Source organism: Thermobia domestica, chromosome 9 (genome assembly GCF_964235325.1).
Source record: "Thermobia domestica chromosome 9, izTheDome1.hap1.1, whole genome shotgun sequence".
NCBI lineage: Eukaryota > Metazoa > Arthropoda > Insecta > Zygentoma > Lepismatidae > Thermobia > Thermobia domestica.
In genome coordinates this window covers 181,865,090-181,882,935 of record NC_137462.1, presented here as the reverse complement: position 1 = coordinate 181,882,935, position 17,846 = coordinate 181,865,090, and the positions used below count along the sequence as shown (strand labels likewise).

General features: G+C 32.5%; 1 protein-coding gene across 7 annotated transcripts in view; it reads left to right on the top strand.

The window, feature by feature from the left end:
* Positions 1-17,846, top strand: part of RyR (Ryanodine receptor) — a 395,937-nt gene that overhangs the window by 98,895 nt on the left and 279,196 nt on the right. For all 7 annotated transcript variants that reach the window (XM_081725586.1, XM_081725584.1, XM_081725582.1 and 4 more), the window contains exon 3: positions 16,699-16,797. In XM_081725586.1, coding sequence (XP_081581712.1) covers positions 16,699-16,797 — 99 coding nt within the window. The remainder of the gene's footprint in view (positions 1-16,698; positions 16,798-17,846) is intronic.

Here is a 17,846-nt window from a genome sequence, read left to right as displayed (position 1 = left end):
GGTCAGAATGTCGAGGGTAAAAGTTAAAAATCGAGTTTGCTGATGGTGGCGGTATTCAAACCGGAAATGGTAAAAAGTTAACTTTTCCGGTTATAACGTTGACCATTATACAGCAAAAATTATAACAGGTAGCAAGAAGTGGCTTCTGTCAATCGGTTAAGCGTTTCAAGAATACATTTCATCTTTATCATTAATTGCATACTAAAACCGGAAGTGATAAATACAGTTGGAATGGGGGAAGCTGTAACTGAACTTTTAAGGGGTATTTCTATAACAACTATCACTAGAAAATTTTATAAATATTCTTATTTATTATTTCTGGATTTACAACTATAATTCGACATAATAGGTTCATCGTCATTTAATAATATAACCGTATCTGCGTCAAAATTTAATATACCGGTAGTGATAGGAATAATAACAGTATTATTAATAACTTAGTGTTTACTACTTTATAGTCTTCCCCTCAAAACTAAACCGCGATATTTTCTTTCACTACTGCTTCCCATGGAACTAAAGAGAAGGTTTTCATTAATGAATTTTGGGAAAAAGGATTCCCATGTTTCACGAAACGGTTAAATAGAAATACATATATATGAAATCATAGAAAAAAATAGATACTATTTAAATCATATACTCTTATGATGCATTTAGTGTAGAAAGGAATTTCTCAACCAATTTTTGCATTTATTTGAAACGATCTATTAAAAAAAGAAAAACAATTGCCAAGTCTATCACAGTGTCAATTACTACTCACTTGACTTACCAGTTTATGAAACAATATTTAAGGAATACGAACCACACGCAGTTGGTGATTTGTTGTTGCACGTTGACTAGGGTTAATGAAAACTTGTTTGTTTGTTTTCACAGTTTTCTTATATTGATAGGTCATCCAATTCTTTCAACATGGGTTCCGGACCACTCTTCATGGACTAATGACTTATTTAAGTTACTTGTAAGATTATATCAAGCTGAAAACACTGTATATTTCTAACCACCAACAACGTTTTGAGACAAATTTTAAGATATTTGTTGGTTTCTGCTTGTGTCCTATTCGAGTCGAATTTGGCAGGTCACCTAAGAACACCTACATGTCAATTTTGGTCGAAATTGGTCATTTTTTTTTCTGAAAATAGAAGACAAGGATCTTATGAATCATTCGTTCATAACGGAAGAAAATTGAAACTGTAACCAGTGTCAGGCTGAAAATAAATTCCTATCACTATGTCTAGACATACCTTAGGAATATTTTTGTGAGAAGTTCTTAAGAAAGTTGTTGCTTTTCATTGCATCTCTATGAAAATTGACGCTTTTTTAAAATGTATTTTTCACACCGGCAAACTGTAATATCGATGCGTAAGCAGAAGTGTCTGAAACAGTTGCATGATGTTACTGATGAGTCAAAAAATTATATTTCGTAAACATAAAAACAATACTTCAATAATACTAAAAACTCATCTTACCAATGCACGAGAAAGAAAGAAACAAAAAATGAAAGTCAGAAATGACAGTTGAACGCGTTACTTTGAAACGGTAGAGCTTACTTTAAAGTTTGACAGCTAGTACGCATCTTAATTTGTTATCGGTATGCCTTACCGGCTAATACTAGTCCAATACGACTATTAATTATAACTATCAAAATCACTTGCTCCCTTCATTAATCTAATTTCATAGTTTTTTATTTTTAAAAAAACGTAATGTGTACATCACACAAAGGAGTTTGGTATGCATAACATATTTTCTCGATTAATATCGAAATCGAAAGAGTAAAATTCTACCACTTTCGGGTTTAGTTGAGTAATTACAATGAAAATGGAACACTCTCTTGGGACGCTTAATTGATTGCACAAAATATCTCGCTAATTATTATAGTTTTTAGTCTATTGCAATAAACGTTAATACTGGAAGTGTTTAATTTCTTCCTCTTTCGGTTTGAATAATGGTTTAAGAGAGAGGATGGTATCTATTCTTAGAACACTTAATAGATTCCAATCTCCCCCCACCCAGAAAAACACCGTTTCTCGCTCTCTCTTATCGTTTATGCTCTATGTACATCAATATTGAAATCGTAAGTTGTGCATTTGAAATGAAATGAAATCTTTAAGTTTTACGTCCCACGATTAACCCGGCTAGACTAAAGGAGACGGTGGTGATGAGAAATGAATGAAATGTTGGAATGAAGAAAGTGGGAGGAAACGGGAGAACCCCGCAACCTTGGATCGAACCAAGGACCCCATACCACTGAGCCACCGCGACCCCAAAGTTGTGGATTTCTATCACTTCCAGTTTTAGTAGAGAAAAAAGGATCGATATGAACCGGTTTTCGCTATCTATTACCGTTTTTGCTCTATACAGTGATCAATACAAAAAGCGGAAGTAGTTGATTTCTACCACTTCCGGTTTGAATATGGTGTCCATCAAACGAACCCCCTGGCAAAAACTGGTGGTGGTCATCAAAGTAGTTTCTGAGAATTTTGCCTCTGGCCGGACGGACAGATACGCTTAGTAAATATATAGGACCTAAAAGAGTTTTGGTAAACCAAACTCGCTAATAACTAGTGCTATAGACCGCAAATACATTCGTGTAAAATTTTCGCAGGAAATGCAAACATAATTAAGCTGAAGGATGAACAACTTCCTTTCTTCCACGTATTTGATAATGATCTGAAGGTTGAACTCTGCTGAAACAGGACATTATAAAAGTCAAAGACTTACGCGATGTTTGTGATTATGCATGCAACATTTAAATCAATGATATATATGCTAACATTGTCCCGCAGTTCCCACTTGCGTGTTTTGCAGTTGAAAGTGGAAAGGGGGGAAAGCTTAGGACTGCAGGCACGATAACTTCCAACAACTTATCACTTAAAAATTTTTGTGCCAATGAAATTTGTAATGTTGTATAAACGTGTACATAAAGGTTCATTAAGTTTTCCTGTGCCAAGAAGAAAATTCAAGTTTAATAGTTTGCCTTCTTATCACGCACATAACCTTATTAAATTCCTTTGTGATGTTTGTAAATGGTTCCTTGAGTCACGTGTTTGCAGATTTTTTAAAAAAAATATCTGAACTTTTACTTGAATAAATAATTATAAGCAATTTGTAATTTATGCTTGTGTCGGACTGAAAGTTGTAATTGCTCAAAATCAAATACACATACATTTCCGGTCTAGTAATGTATACCTGTATACATTTCTGGTATTTTCCAAACCAAAATGATACAAACTACTCAAAAATGATTTGTATTCATCGCTCTTTTTTTTCACTTTAAATTCCAAGCTCCATCAAAAATCTTCCCCAGAAGGAATAAAGTGCTATGTAAAACGTGTTATAAGAATTAAAAAAAAAGAGAGAGAGAGAGACGAAAAAATCTTGTACCACTCAATGCATTTATTAAAAACTTATTTACGAAAACTTTCTTTAGAGTAACGTCAATGTTCTAAGCTTTAGGTTGGAACGTCTTCGGAAGCATCCAAGCAGTGGCGATTCTTGTGGGAAGGAACATTGCTAAAATTAAACTTTTATTGCTACAATCTAAGGGGAATATGTACCTAATGTTTTAATTGTTGTATACGAGAATTAGGTATGTATTCTCTTAGTTTGTAGCTATAAAAGTTTAGTTTTTAACGGTGTGACTGCGATCAAGAGCTACCATTTGATACAAGTCTGGTGCCATTACAAGAAAGTCTTTTGTAAAAAAAAAAAAAAAAAAAAAAAATCGATAGACCATTATATATTTCTGTTTTAGTCCTTTTAATCATTATAATGTGTTTGAGAAACTTTTCGAAATTGCTTCTCTAATTCTTTTTGAGAAACTTTTCGAAAATGCTCAAATATACAGAGAAACTTCGGAGAAAACTATGAAAATGATATGCAATATCTGAGTACTTGTGAAAAGGTCAAGCACATAGTTAATAGATCCAACTTTTTTATATTTACCTTTTCTACTATATTATTACGCTTCCATCTGTCATAGACCTAATGAATGCTACTCTTCAGTCTTATTTTACGAAACTTCAGGTCAAATATATTTTGAAGCCATACTAATTAGGATTCTTAAGTCAAATACTATTGTACTTAGGTACTTAATAAAGAAGCTTTAAAAACATTGAAGATTCTTCTTAATATATTACAATTCCAACTATGGATAGAAGTATAGGTTCGTCTGAACATGTTTCTATAGCCTGGTCATTTTTTTGTTTTTAAATGAGCTACCAACTTTCTTTTAAAAACTCCACAGGGCCGCGGTGGCTCAGTGGTAGAGCGTTCATCTCTGGTGCTAGGGGTCCCGGGTTCGATCCCAGCCCCCGCCAAGTGAACTTTGTGGGGGACAAACACTGTGTCTGTGGGTTTTCTCGGGGTTCTCCCGTTTCCTCCCACTTTCTTCATTCCACCATTTCATTCATTACCCATCATCACCGTCTAACCGGCATAACCGTGGGATGTAAAAATCACAGAGAATTCATTTCATTTCATTTCTTTTAAAAACTCCGTCTTTAAGAATTTGTGGAAGACGGCGCGAGGGAAGGAAAGAGCATATTTCTTTTCTGTAGTAATTTGCGTGTATTGTAATTTGTAAATTGTTTTCATGAGAAGGAGTGTTACTGTCCCGATTCGTCTTCATGTATGGCTTTGATGTTTTCAGTTCTTGGTTCGATTACCAGTGACATGCAAAATGCTTGGTATTGACTATCATCGTTAGGTAAATGTGAAAACATTTGAATCTTACCCATTCAGTATAGTCATTTCAAAACTCAGGGACCTTTTAATACCATATAATTCCGTTTCTCATGATTGGCTTAGAAATTAGTTGATGTAAGCTTTAAAAATATGACGTAGGTACGGATGAAAATGTAGATCGACTAAAACGATTGAAAATTTGCATATATTAGTTCTTGTCTTGTTTCATCATAATCTAATGTCTGAAATACATATTATTCTATGAATAATTCTGGAATATTTTCGTGGTTCATGATAATAAGTACATTTGAATATATTTCAGTGTTAGGGAATGGAAGAATATAATATGATACATGCAGCTTTTACAACATAACAAGTAATGGAAACTCAGAAAGTAATATTTATAAAAATCACAATAACTTATATTCTTTGTAAATATATGTGTATAAGGGAGACAGACGATCTAAGTAATGTTTCTATTGGGTTGAAGACGTTACGCTCTCCCAGTGGAAAATCTAGGGGGACCACTGCCCTTTTCTCACTCGAGATAACTTCCTTTGATGTATAGACTTATAGGAGGAACTTCAAAAGGACGAAAGAAATATATATTCACTTTCAAATAGATTCTGAAAAAAGGAAAGAGAACATATGAAAAAAATCAAAGAAAATTGGACATTCGATAGAATAGAGAAAGCATGGGTTTTCTACGGTGAATGCATGGGTTTTCTACGAAACGTTTGTAGAACTATTACAGTAATGTTCCTCGACAAAACATTTTTTAGTAGATACAATAATGGAGTTAGTAGTATTTAAAAAGTATTAGTTAGATTTTTTCCACCAAACTATCATTTACAATTCATGTATAAACTGAAACTTTAGTTAGTAATATATTATAGAAACTGAAGACACATTTTGTGTAGGAGTAAAGACTGAACAAATAAATCTACATGCTGCATTTCCTGGAGTTTGGAAATCAATCAAGGAAACTAAGCCCCGAATTGAACATAGATTTCGGAATATGGCTGAATATTGTAAAGGCATTTTTTTAGGTATAGAATGTTATCTTAGCCCCAAAGCCGGCCCTCCATCACAAAATAGCGAAGGAAAGTGTACTCAGCAAAAGCCTTTTTAATAATACTAGAAGAAGAATGCTCTCAAAAAGTATAAAAAATAGAAGTGAAAGAAACAAGTTGATAAAAAGTTTTTTTCTCGCCTTTCTTACTATTTACATGTAATTTACACTTTGAGAAGGAAAAGAACATAAAACAAACATACGAACATTTGTTTCGATGAATATGAATTACATGTAAATTCATGAAATGCAAATTAGTTTTTAAAAACTGCATTTACTTTTTTTTTTTATTTCATATATCATAGATAAAATTTTCGTGTCCTTGGGGCATGGGTTGCTGCTCTTTTGCATCACTAACTTTGCTAAATGTTCTTAGTGTGTGTAATTGCTTGGAAAAGTTGCCAGGCTCTGACTCATGAAATGTCGTGAAAGGACAAATAAATATCAAGATTAGTGGTCTAGTATTATATACATTTGTTTTTTTTTTTTTTTTAGAAAAAGACGGAAAAATAAAAAATATGATTTTCGCACAATTGTATTAATTATGTTTAATGGGATATATATATTAAGTATAACTTTCCTTATTATTTATTTATTCAGTTAAATGAGAAATTTAAAAACAATTATTTTCTTTTTTGTATTAAATAATAGTTCTTTATGATCTACTTTTCATTGTTATCGTTGTTTATATTAATCTTGCTTGACAAATCTATGCATCTTGAAATCATTCCTAAAAATGAGCTGAATTAAAGTAATGGGGGCACGAAATCATAGCGGTAAATGAGCAACTCTTCCAGTTTCTTTGAAGTGTTTAAGCCACATTTTGATCCTCTTGTCAGCCGAAACTTTCTTTCTGTAAATATTTTGGGACTGCCTGCGCATCGGAACCACACAACTTCCATTCAGTAGCCACTGAAAACCACATAACAGACTGCGCCTTCCCTTGACCTGTCGCCATCTTGCGATTAAATAAGTGCTTGTTGTTCACGAGACATTTATGCCGCAATGTTGTCAAAATTTTAAATTATTACGCTTACTTTACAAGTTATGTTATGTTATGTTAGTTTCCGTCCGAAACCCATGATACTTTCAATTCTGTTTACACTTTAAATACCATGTATAAAGAATCGATGTTAAAAATTAGTTGCATATTCTAGCATCTTGTACTAATGTTGTGAGGACATGAGAGGAAAGTCCAAGCCAATTTGTTGGAAATAGAAGTACGAACATAAAAACTATTATATTGTCTGTAAGTATCGCATATCTCCCCTTCGTTAGTTCTTTAAGTAGCAGAAGGTCATTGAGATAGCTGGAAATGTATAATTTTATTCTGTTGTTAGAATCTTCGCAAAGGCTTTCAATAGAGTTGCCTCCCTCTCCTACAGCAGTCATTTCCGTCTAGATGCTCTGTCACGTCACATTTTGCTGTTTAGATTCTGAGTAAAACACACAGAGAGACCAAGGAGAAGGCAGCATATCCAAGGTGAAGGCAATCCAGCAAGGAGAAGGCAATAGTATGATAGGAGACTGTGATGACAGGCAAACAAGGCGTTAATTGATAGTTTTGCAGATACTCTACCTGCGGATTTATGACTAGTCGAACACTGCTAACACTTGTTTCATTCCGTTCCCCCTCTTTTTTACTCAACATGCTCTATCTGTCCGGGCTCCAATAGTAAAAGGCTGCTTCTACGTCACAAATGGGTGAGTTGGAAAGGACTGTGTCACTCAACGAAAAAAAAAAAAAACATAGATCCGCATCAAATTGGAAGTCATACCGGTTTAACATTTATTTTGTAATCCAAAGTGCTATTGAACAAATAGATCTGCTCCTTTACTATTGATTTTACCGACTACAGCGACAAACCATAAGAATGAACCTATAGCGAAAAGCGCAAAGTTACAGGGTTGGAGCCGCCCATAAGCGTGGAAAAACAACATTGCAATACCTCTTGTTTTGAATGTGAAGATCCGTGAAATGGCAGGTCATATCAAAGAAAAGGAAGTCAGAAATACAACATACAAAAATGCATATTTTAGCAATGTTCAATATGTGCACAATGGATTACCTACAGAGCATGACTCCCAAACCTGGTCCCAACATAAATTCTCAGATATGCTCTGACGTAAAAGTGGATCCAGAGCAAGGAAACGTAAGCATTGACAATATTGAATGCAAAATGCGTTGGCGAAAAGTCAGGAGCTTAAGGTATCGATAAATTCAGAATAAAACAAACGAAGATTAAAAAATGTGAAAAATAGACTGCTTGTAATCCTTATTTAAACATTTCCAAGTCGTAAAGATAAACAATTCATGAGATAAGGTGATGAAGATTTAAGAAATGTTCATTGTACTCACATACATTGTAGTTCAATTTGATTTCTTTCTCCTGGATTTTTTCGTACCTTTCACACATTGCATAAATTTTGTGGAACGCGAGATAGCGAGTTCAATTCTAGTTGTGTGATTTAAGTTTGTTGGTGGACTAATATCACTACCCTAGTAGCACAGACAGTAGACTCAAGAGTAAAGAAACGGTAAACTAGCCAACTGAGAAACCTTGGACTTACATTGTGATTAACCGCTTTTACCGAGCATTTGCTAACCAACTCAATTATGAATATAAGAATTATGAATATAATGTCAACAGAGTAAAGAACATTGCAATTGGTGTGTGCGAGGTCACATCTGATAAATAAACTAATTGTAAGTTATTAGCTTGCCAATATTAATTTTAATTTTGCATTGCTTGGGCCATGTATTTTCAACTTTATTTTTAATATTATCAATTGGACAGGTTAAAGTTACAGTGGTGTAGGTCAATTTATCAAAAAGGAAGTCTTAGAAACAGAAATCAGCTGCAAATAAGTCAGTTTGTGAACAGAAAATGTAAGTCAGAGTTTCGACTTACATAAATTCAGGAACAGTTGTTTTGTTCCTGAATTTAATACAGTACCGGTATCTTTTGCATTAATTTGAGGGAAAGAAAGAAAGCGTGATTTGCACCACTATAAACTTAATGCGTCCAATTCCCAACCATACGAGAATTTTCATAGTGTACTCTTCACTTAATCACTACATTTCATAAATTATATCCTCATTCATTCATTAAAAATTTTCATCATCGTCCATTAGCCTATAACATGTATAAGCAGGCGCGGATCTAAGGTGGGGCTATAGTCCCCCTCCTTGACGCTCAGGTATACACTGGATAAAATAGGCTCTAATCCTCCTGGACACTGGATAGTGCAAACTATGGTTTAGCCCCTCCCTTGATCATATTCTAGATCCGCCACTGTGTATAAGTATTTTAATGTAAATACAGTGCATTCGTTGATTCGTTGAAAAGAACTTTAATAATATAATAAAAGTGCTTTATGAAGTAAAAACATATTTTTAAAAACCTTCGAAGTATTTGCTATGGTCTATAAAATTCCGTTAACGACAAATTTCTTTAATCACGATGTGCGAAACTAAATAGTTTTTTTTTTAATTAAGTAGGAAAGAACTTTTACAAGCATTTATTGATTATTTATTCATTTGCAAAGCTAATTAAGCCAAACAACAAGCTTTTTCCTTAACTTCTTTTTATAAATTCTTCACAAAAATATGAAAGGTATATCTAAAAAGTATATAACATAGTATTGTCATATAATACTATGATTATCAATATTTATGAGAAGAAAAATCTTGGAAATGGAGTTGAATATTAGTATCATATGAATAGAAACTGAAGGGAATCTGGATAATACAGTGTACAACATTTTATGTATGTAGATAGCTCTACCTAACAGGCGATTGAAGTCAGTTTCATTATGAATTATTCATATAACAGCGTGAGATAGTGCAAAATGGGTTAAGTACTTTATTTCTCTTTTATCATTTTTCTTTCCAGATGTAAAAGAAAAGTGTATATAAATTTCACACTTCTTACAGAAACACTTTTCCTTTTTTATATGTACTCGTTCATGATTTATTATATTTTGGCCGATCCAATTTTCCTCCATCATTCCACTACCGATGTCTCGTATATTACGTCCTGTTCTGCTGGAAAAAATAAAGAAAAGAAAAAAAAGAGGGATATGATTGTGAGAGCAAGGACAAAAACTGGATATAATATCTCACATCTACGTATACACTCACCTGCATTCGGTACTATCAGATGACCGCAAAGTCATTGCGCATGCGTACTTTCTAATGCACACACATACACCTCTACGATTCTCCTTTTTTCCACCAGGAGAATACAAAGGAAACGAAATTTTAGGGCACAAAATATTTACGTAAGTTTGTTTGCGAATAACCTTTTCATTTAAGTAAAAGAAACAACTCTCTATTTCCTTGATAAGAACATTACTTAAAAGTGAAAGGTTGAGGGCATGCACATACACGCATGAAATTAAGAAAAAGACAGTAAACACTTTTGAGTTTGAAATTTGGTTTCCACTTCGTTAACATGTACTTATTTTTCTTTGTCCTATACCTAGTTTAAGTATAAAACAGTTGAGAATGCTCCAAGAGCATTGCCAGAACGAATTTAAAAAGAATTAATTTTATCTTATTAACTTCTTCTACAGGCTTTATACCAAATGTTCTATGAACTTTATTATTATACTCATTAAACAATTATTGTAATATATCTATCCATTTATAATTTCCTTGAGTACTCAATTTTTTCCACATATTTGGTATAAGAGTTCTATTAAAACGTTCTACGATATGTTATTTTACGAAAACACACGCTCAAAATGGAGGGCTCATAATTCATAATTCGCAATATATAATCTCTCTCTATGACTTACGATTCCCGAGGCAAGGCTCCTTAAATCTCTCAAAATCGGAACTTTTTTGGCCAATATCTCGGGAACGGTAAGAGTGACATGAAAAATTCCATCACTTTCTCAGATACTTTTTAATGCTCTATCGAATGGAGGGCTCAGAATTGAAAAATTCACAAATAATAGACAAACACACACACATACACACAGAGAGAGAGACATAGAGAATTTAGTAACGAACTTTTTAAAGTTCATTGAAAATGAAGTTACGAGAGAAATATTGGTCCTCAGAATTCAATCGTTATATTGAACCATTCTGCTTCTTACAAGAAAGAAAGAAAGAAAAAGGAGATTGGTTGAACAGTCGATCGTAACAAGACTGATAATCGTAAGATTCGTCTGTTGCTGATTCGAATCTGTGATAGTTTCAGATATGGGGTGGGAAAGGAGGGAGCTTCTACTACGCAGAAGAGGATAATAAGTGTTGTGAAAATACTAATAAACCACATTGAGTATGAAGTATACCCCGGCGGGAATCTCTTAACATGTTAGCTCTGGGAAGGAATTTACCCCTTAAGCCACACCCTGAAATCATCACTTACTTTAATTCCCCTGATCACATGGGCATAATGAATTCTTCCTTCAGAATTGATTTCATCATCATTATTCATTTTAATTGTCTCTTATAGCCTAAAGGATACAAGTGTGGGATGTAAACGTTAAACTCTGTGGGACTTAGAATTAAATAAACAAAAGAAAATTGAAGAAAAAATAAATATAAAATAATATAATAAACTCATCATTCTACTTCATTTATGCATTCCTCTCTATATGTATTAACTTGCATTATATTTAATTTGCTTTCTTTGTATTTTCCTAGAAATGTTGCTTGCTAATAAATATTTTGCCAATGAGTTATCTCGGATCAAACAAGATTGACACATTTATTTTTTTTAAAAAAAATTGAAGTTACCTCAGTTTGTTATAATTGGAATCTTGTTCATAAAGTAATATGTTAACTTTTCAAGTACTCAGAAAAATGCAAAGAAACATCCATTTTGTTTCCCTTAAGTGGAAAATAGAAATTTTACAAATCTGTTTCTCCGTAGAAATTTAATTAACTCAATATTTTCGAAATAAGAAAACAACTTTTTTCCTTATTTTGGTCTTGCAAATTAGATTCTAATTTGTTTTTGTGTGTTGTGTTAGGTTTGTAAACATTTTAATATTTATTTATCATTAATATAAGGTACTTCATGCTTCTTGAGACAGCTGATGAGTTTGTATTAATTAGATCCACGTTCTAATAGTCTTGTTGACTTATTAGAAATATAATAACACTTGTTGTATAATAATATTTTCTATTATGATATAAAACCTTTATTACAATATTCATACGTTTACTATCCAATGCAACAAAACTGACTACTAATAGTTTGCCAACTATCTTTATAATGACTAATTGTTTCCCCTAAGCCTTTGGCTCTCTGTACGCTATGCGTAAAAATTGTGCTTAATTGAAAGCTCTTACTTGCCCACCAACTTAGGCAACCAAAGATGCTCAAATCTAAATAAGAAAATGAAATCTGTAAGTTTTACGTCCCACGGTTATGCTGGCTACGCTAAAGGAGATGATGATGATGAGAAATGAATGGAATGGTGGAATGAAGAAAGTGTGAGGAAACGGGAGAACCTCGAGGAATCCCACGCACACGGTGCTTCTCCACCACAAAGCTCACTTGGTGCGAGCTAGGCTCGAACCAAGGACCTCATGCAACAGAGGTGAACGATTTACCACTAAGTAACCGCGGCTCAAAATCTAAATATATTTACGAACCTTGGCTTAATGATAAACATCAAAGCATGTTCATATTCAGCATCATCAATATACATTTTGAAATAATATAATTGAATGCATACAGTTTAAGTTGAAATTAAAACGTCACATTATAAAGATTCTACACAAAAAATATCCGGAGTTTCATGCACTCACTATACAACCCACATGGGAAACATTGGATTATGGAACTAATGTGATGAAAGAATATTGCAAGGATCCCCACAACACAACTTGCATGTTTTCTTCCGCAGCTAGTTAGTTTTCAGTATGCGAGCCTTTGGTGACTCTGCACTCTTCTAACCGTTATTCTATCTCCTGCCATGCTCGTGCCAGCATATCTGGTGGAATGGATGCGACCGTGCTCGTTATTTTCAAAGTTTCTGAACGTTACCAGGTCTTCTACGTATCCCCAAAGGAAAAAGTCCAAACGCATTAGATCAGAGGTACGAGGAGACTAAGCAATTAGTTTTCCTTAGCTAATCCATCTCCCGTGATACGCTTGGCCTTCCAGTTAATTTTCCTTTCAAGATATTTTCCTGTTTCTTTAAATTGTTTCAGCCACTTACGAGTACTCTTATCTGTTATATGGGGATCTCCCATTCTCGTACGGAAGTTACGTTGTGCAGTAATCACTGGTTTAGTTTCAATTAACTAAATAATGCATTGTGCTTTCTTGACTGGAATCGACACTGTGACGTCAAAAGTTTTAATTAATGAGTCAAGTGGAGGTGAAAATTGATGACGCAACAACCTCGTCTTTCCAGGGAACAAATTTCATGAGTTTCTTCATAGTCTGTAAAGAAATGAAATGAAATTAAGTCTTTGAGTTTTACGTCCCATGGTTATGCCGGTTAGGCTAAAGAAGATGGTGATGATGAGAATTGAATGAAATGGTGGAATGAAGAAAGTGGGAGGAAACGGGAGAACCCCGAGGAAACTCACGCACGCGGTGTTTGTCCACCACAAAGTTCACTTGGCGTTAGCTGGGATCGAACCAGACACTCCATGCACAAGAGGTGAAAGCTCTACCACTGAGCCACCGCGGCCCCTCTCTTCGTAGTCTGTAACGAAAAAATATTTAACACACATGGCAAATGAAAGCGTTTAGACTTTGTAAATGTTTTATAAACACCCTGTATTATTGCAAAAATATACAAGTGTTTAATGTTCAACTATGAATATGATTACGGTCCTTGTCCTATTTTGAAGTAAATAAATTCAAATCCTTTAGTTTTTAAACTAAAATTAAAATCGTCATAACAGTTTTACACCTGTAAGCTAGCTGTACGGCAGTGCCATTTATTGATACCTATTCAGTGATATCTATTAACGTAAATGTTAAATATTAGGCATTAGATATATGGACTCACACATTGAGATATTTTCCTTTTATATTAATGATACACATATAACCATATGTTTTTACTACGTAAATTGGATCTTCTCTAAGTTGGATATTTCCTGTAAAACCAACTTCAAAAACTTTCACATACTGTTTGAGATTGGCTTGACAAAAGTTGGCAAAGTGAATAAATTGAGAAGAGCCACATATACTGCATTATATTAGAACTAATGTATATCCTTGCACTGTCTTTGAATTCATTAGTCGAAAAGGTTAATATTCTTTTTTAAAACAAAATGAACTAAACCAGTCCACTTAACTATACCTCCTGGATTGTAATTCAACATTAATATGAACAGGCAGTTAAGAGAAAAATAAAAGCAAATTATTTATATAAGACAAGAAATAAACGTTGATATAAATTATCAAAAGTGTAGGAAAGTTATAGAACTCGTAGGAATAATTCGTTGTACTCAGGCAATTAGGCCTATATCAACTATGATATCAGCTGTACTAAAATATTTTTTTGTGTTTGTGTTTTATGCAATCCTGTAATTTTATAAAATAAGACATTGGATATTAATTTAAGATTGTAATGTTTAAATTTCCTTCTACTGAACTTGTCAAGGAATATTTGGCACTATCTACCGTTCTATGCTCTTTCTGAAAAATTTATATTTGGGTGATTCTAATTTTTTTAGAGAGACTTCTTAAATTTTTAAATTAATATTTTAATATCTTTTTTTCTTGAATTGGAAACTTAATTCTTAAATTGGAAACTTTCTGTAGCCCTTTTCTTAGTTTTAATTTACAAATGTTTTTACGAACTAAAAAATCTAGCATTATCATGAAAAGTCAATTACAAACTGACAAATTAATAGAATATTGTATATTGTATAAATCACACTTGCTATCCATGTTTTATTCGGTAATAATTGGTGGTATTATTACTAAAATAATTAGCAAGTACTAGTGAAGAAATATTGTTTGTTGTTGACAATGATTGTGGAACATATTTAGGCAGCAATAAATATTACACTTCTACTTGTAAAACAGAATCGAATATACGCAATAACGTTAGGAAAATGTCTTACATCATGCGCTACGTTTTTCATATTTGTAATTTGTATATGTTAGAATATTACAACAAAATAAATTGAAATTTCTTTTGCAGTAGTGCATTAAAGTTTATGATTCTTTAGGGATCAGAATGTACTATTATCATTTTAAACTTTACTTACAAACCGGTACAAAAATGCCGGGATTTATAGCTCCTCTTATCTTTAGCTGAGTCGCTAACATGAATAATTTGAACTTAATTTAAGTTGGTTATTTTGTATTTAGAATCCAAGCTGCATATGGATTTTTAGTTTAAAACAAGTAACAAGTAAGAAAGCATACATAAATATTTAAGTAAATTCGTGATACCGTGTTCTGAAAATATTAATGTGACCGCATGGTGAATGTCTTCGTATGTTATCTGTCTTCTGAGGTTTAGATCATTCAAACATAGAAGCTGGCCTCAGTAGTTTATTCTTCCCCTGCGAGAATGACGCAGCGAGAAGCAGAAAATTATCTAACTTGTTTACAGTACAATCTAATATTTAACGATAAGTTTCACAGTAATTTCTTTGATTATTGTCATTAATATTATTATACCTGTACTTGTTACATTCTATTGCTCTCAGTACATTAGCAGTAAGTCTATGGAAAGTTCTCAGAACAACAGACTATGTCGAAAAATTCGAACTAAAATAAATTATTTGTTGAATTGAAGACCTCGGTGAAAGAAGGGGACAACTCCAATCTTACCTTTGGTTCAGGATTGAACTAAAACATTGTTAAAAAACAACTTATTGACTTTTCGTCTCCAAACACTTGTAAAGAAAGGTTTTACTCCTATAATACCACCTTTTGTTTACAAAACGTTTGGAAACAAAAGAAAAATTAATTGAGTTTTAACATAGGTGTTTTTCAATTCTCAACAGAATGTAAAATTAGAGTTGTTTCCTTCTTGCATCTAGATCTTCGATTATAATTCCGAAAAATAGATAATATCGTAAAAGAATGGGGTCAGTCGTTTGTTACTTAGTAATCATATTTAGAATAAGCCTTGAAAGTGAGAGGCAAAGTTTCGGTTCCCGCCAATTCAAATGTTTCTAACTTGTTTTATATCTTTCAATCATGAGTTTTAAAACTTCAAGATCTATAATGTTATCTCTATGTAATAGATTTATACAAAGTAGGAACGCCAAAAATTAAGTGTTTTTAATATAACTATTAATACATTCTGTAACTGACATACAAATCCGAATTAAGTCAAGACTTTAAAGTGAGTACTTCAGACGCATGCGAATGAATTAAAAAGGAAAGAGTTAATATATTTAGGCATTTTTCTTTGCTACCTTCTTGTATGTACAGTGTATATTTCTTATTTTGTCAATCTATATAGCATGTAATAAAGTGATAACTAGCAACAACGCTGTATTTACATAGAAAGTGCGCAGAAACTAGATTTATAATGTGATAACAAACTTGATGTAGTGTGTACTCTGAGTAGACAATACAATTGTTCCTAAATAGATAGGACTCATAAAGTAAATAAAATTTGTGCTGCAATTAGATTTCCAATATACCCTACCACTAGGAATTATAGGACTGTTGATATATATTTAGTAATATTCTCTATTCCATTAATTATTTTACTAAACACATTAACAATAGTGGAACATTACCTTTATTCTAAGCAACAATTTAATATTCATTAAATTGCAATGTCTTAGAATAATTCAAAACTTTGTCCGAATTTCTTAGTTCATATCTCAAAATCTCACATTCATTTCTGTGCTCTAAACATAACGATACGGTTAACACTATTATTATTATTATTATTATTATTATTATTATTATTATTATTATTATTATTATTATTACTATTATTATTATTATTATTATTAACAACTGTATTTGTCTCTATCTTTTCAGAACGTTCCACCTGATCTTTCACAATGCGTCTTTGTGATTGAACAAGCCTTATCAGTGAGGGCTCTGCAGGAACTTGTCACAGCGGCAGGGTCTGAAACTGTAAGTTCCATGATTGGTTTCATTCTAAGCTTGTTTTTCTACTTAAGCAGTCATATATAAAAACGTAAATATGTGTGTTTATGTGTGAGTGTGTGTATTTTACGAGACTATGACCGAGTTGTCAACAACATCTATCCAATTTATTTCTCATAAATTTAAGTTTTTCATGTTTTACATTCTCAGATAACGAGTAAGACAGAAATAGAAAAGTTTATATAAAACACTATGTAATAATTTTCTAAGTACACATGCAAACTTTTGCATTCAACGAAAGAAACGTTAGAAGTATTAATATTTTAAGCAATTCAGGTACACATTCTAGAGATAAGATGGTTCTCACAATAAAATACAAATTGATTGTAATCGTAGTATACAAAGTACATTATATCTTATTATGTTATATGTTAATTTAGAAAATAATAGGGAAAGAGATACTTTCGAGAGAAATAAAGTGCCCAGTAATGTATTTCAAACCAGAAGTATCAACATAGTATATAAAAGAATAAATATTAAATATAAATTTTAAATTACAATATAGTAAACTGACAATACTCTATTGTTTCTCAATACTCATATATTCAGAAAATATTTTTGCTACTATGTACATGCTACATGATGAAATAGTATTGGCTCATGTGATCGACGTTATGTTGAAATTTATTGACTAAACTTTTATATTTAAATTATTTTCTAGGAAATAATAATAATAATTGTCCTACGAATCTAACAGGCTATGGATTATCATTAATTATTGGTTGTTATAAAAACATATACGTTTAAATTACTCTTGTAAACCGTAACATTTTATTCCTATGGCTAATTCTATATTTGGTATATTATTCAATTTGTGTTCAGTTTGAAAAATTAAGAGGTAATCACATCTACAAAGTATGTTAACTTAATGCACACTAATACTGCATCTTAGTGGACACTAATACTGCCTGAACATGTAATATTAAATGAACATTTATTCATTTAAACCTCAGGGATACTTACAACAAAACTTACATTTGTCTGTTACACAAACATTCTACTTGACTTTGCTTTGT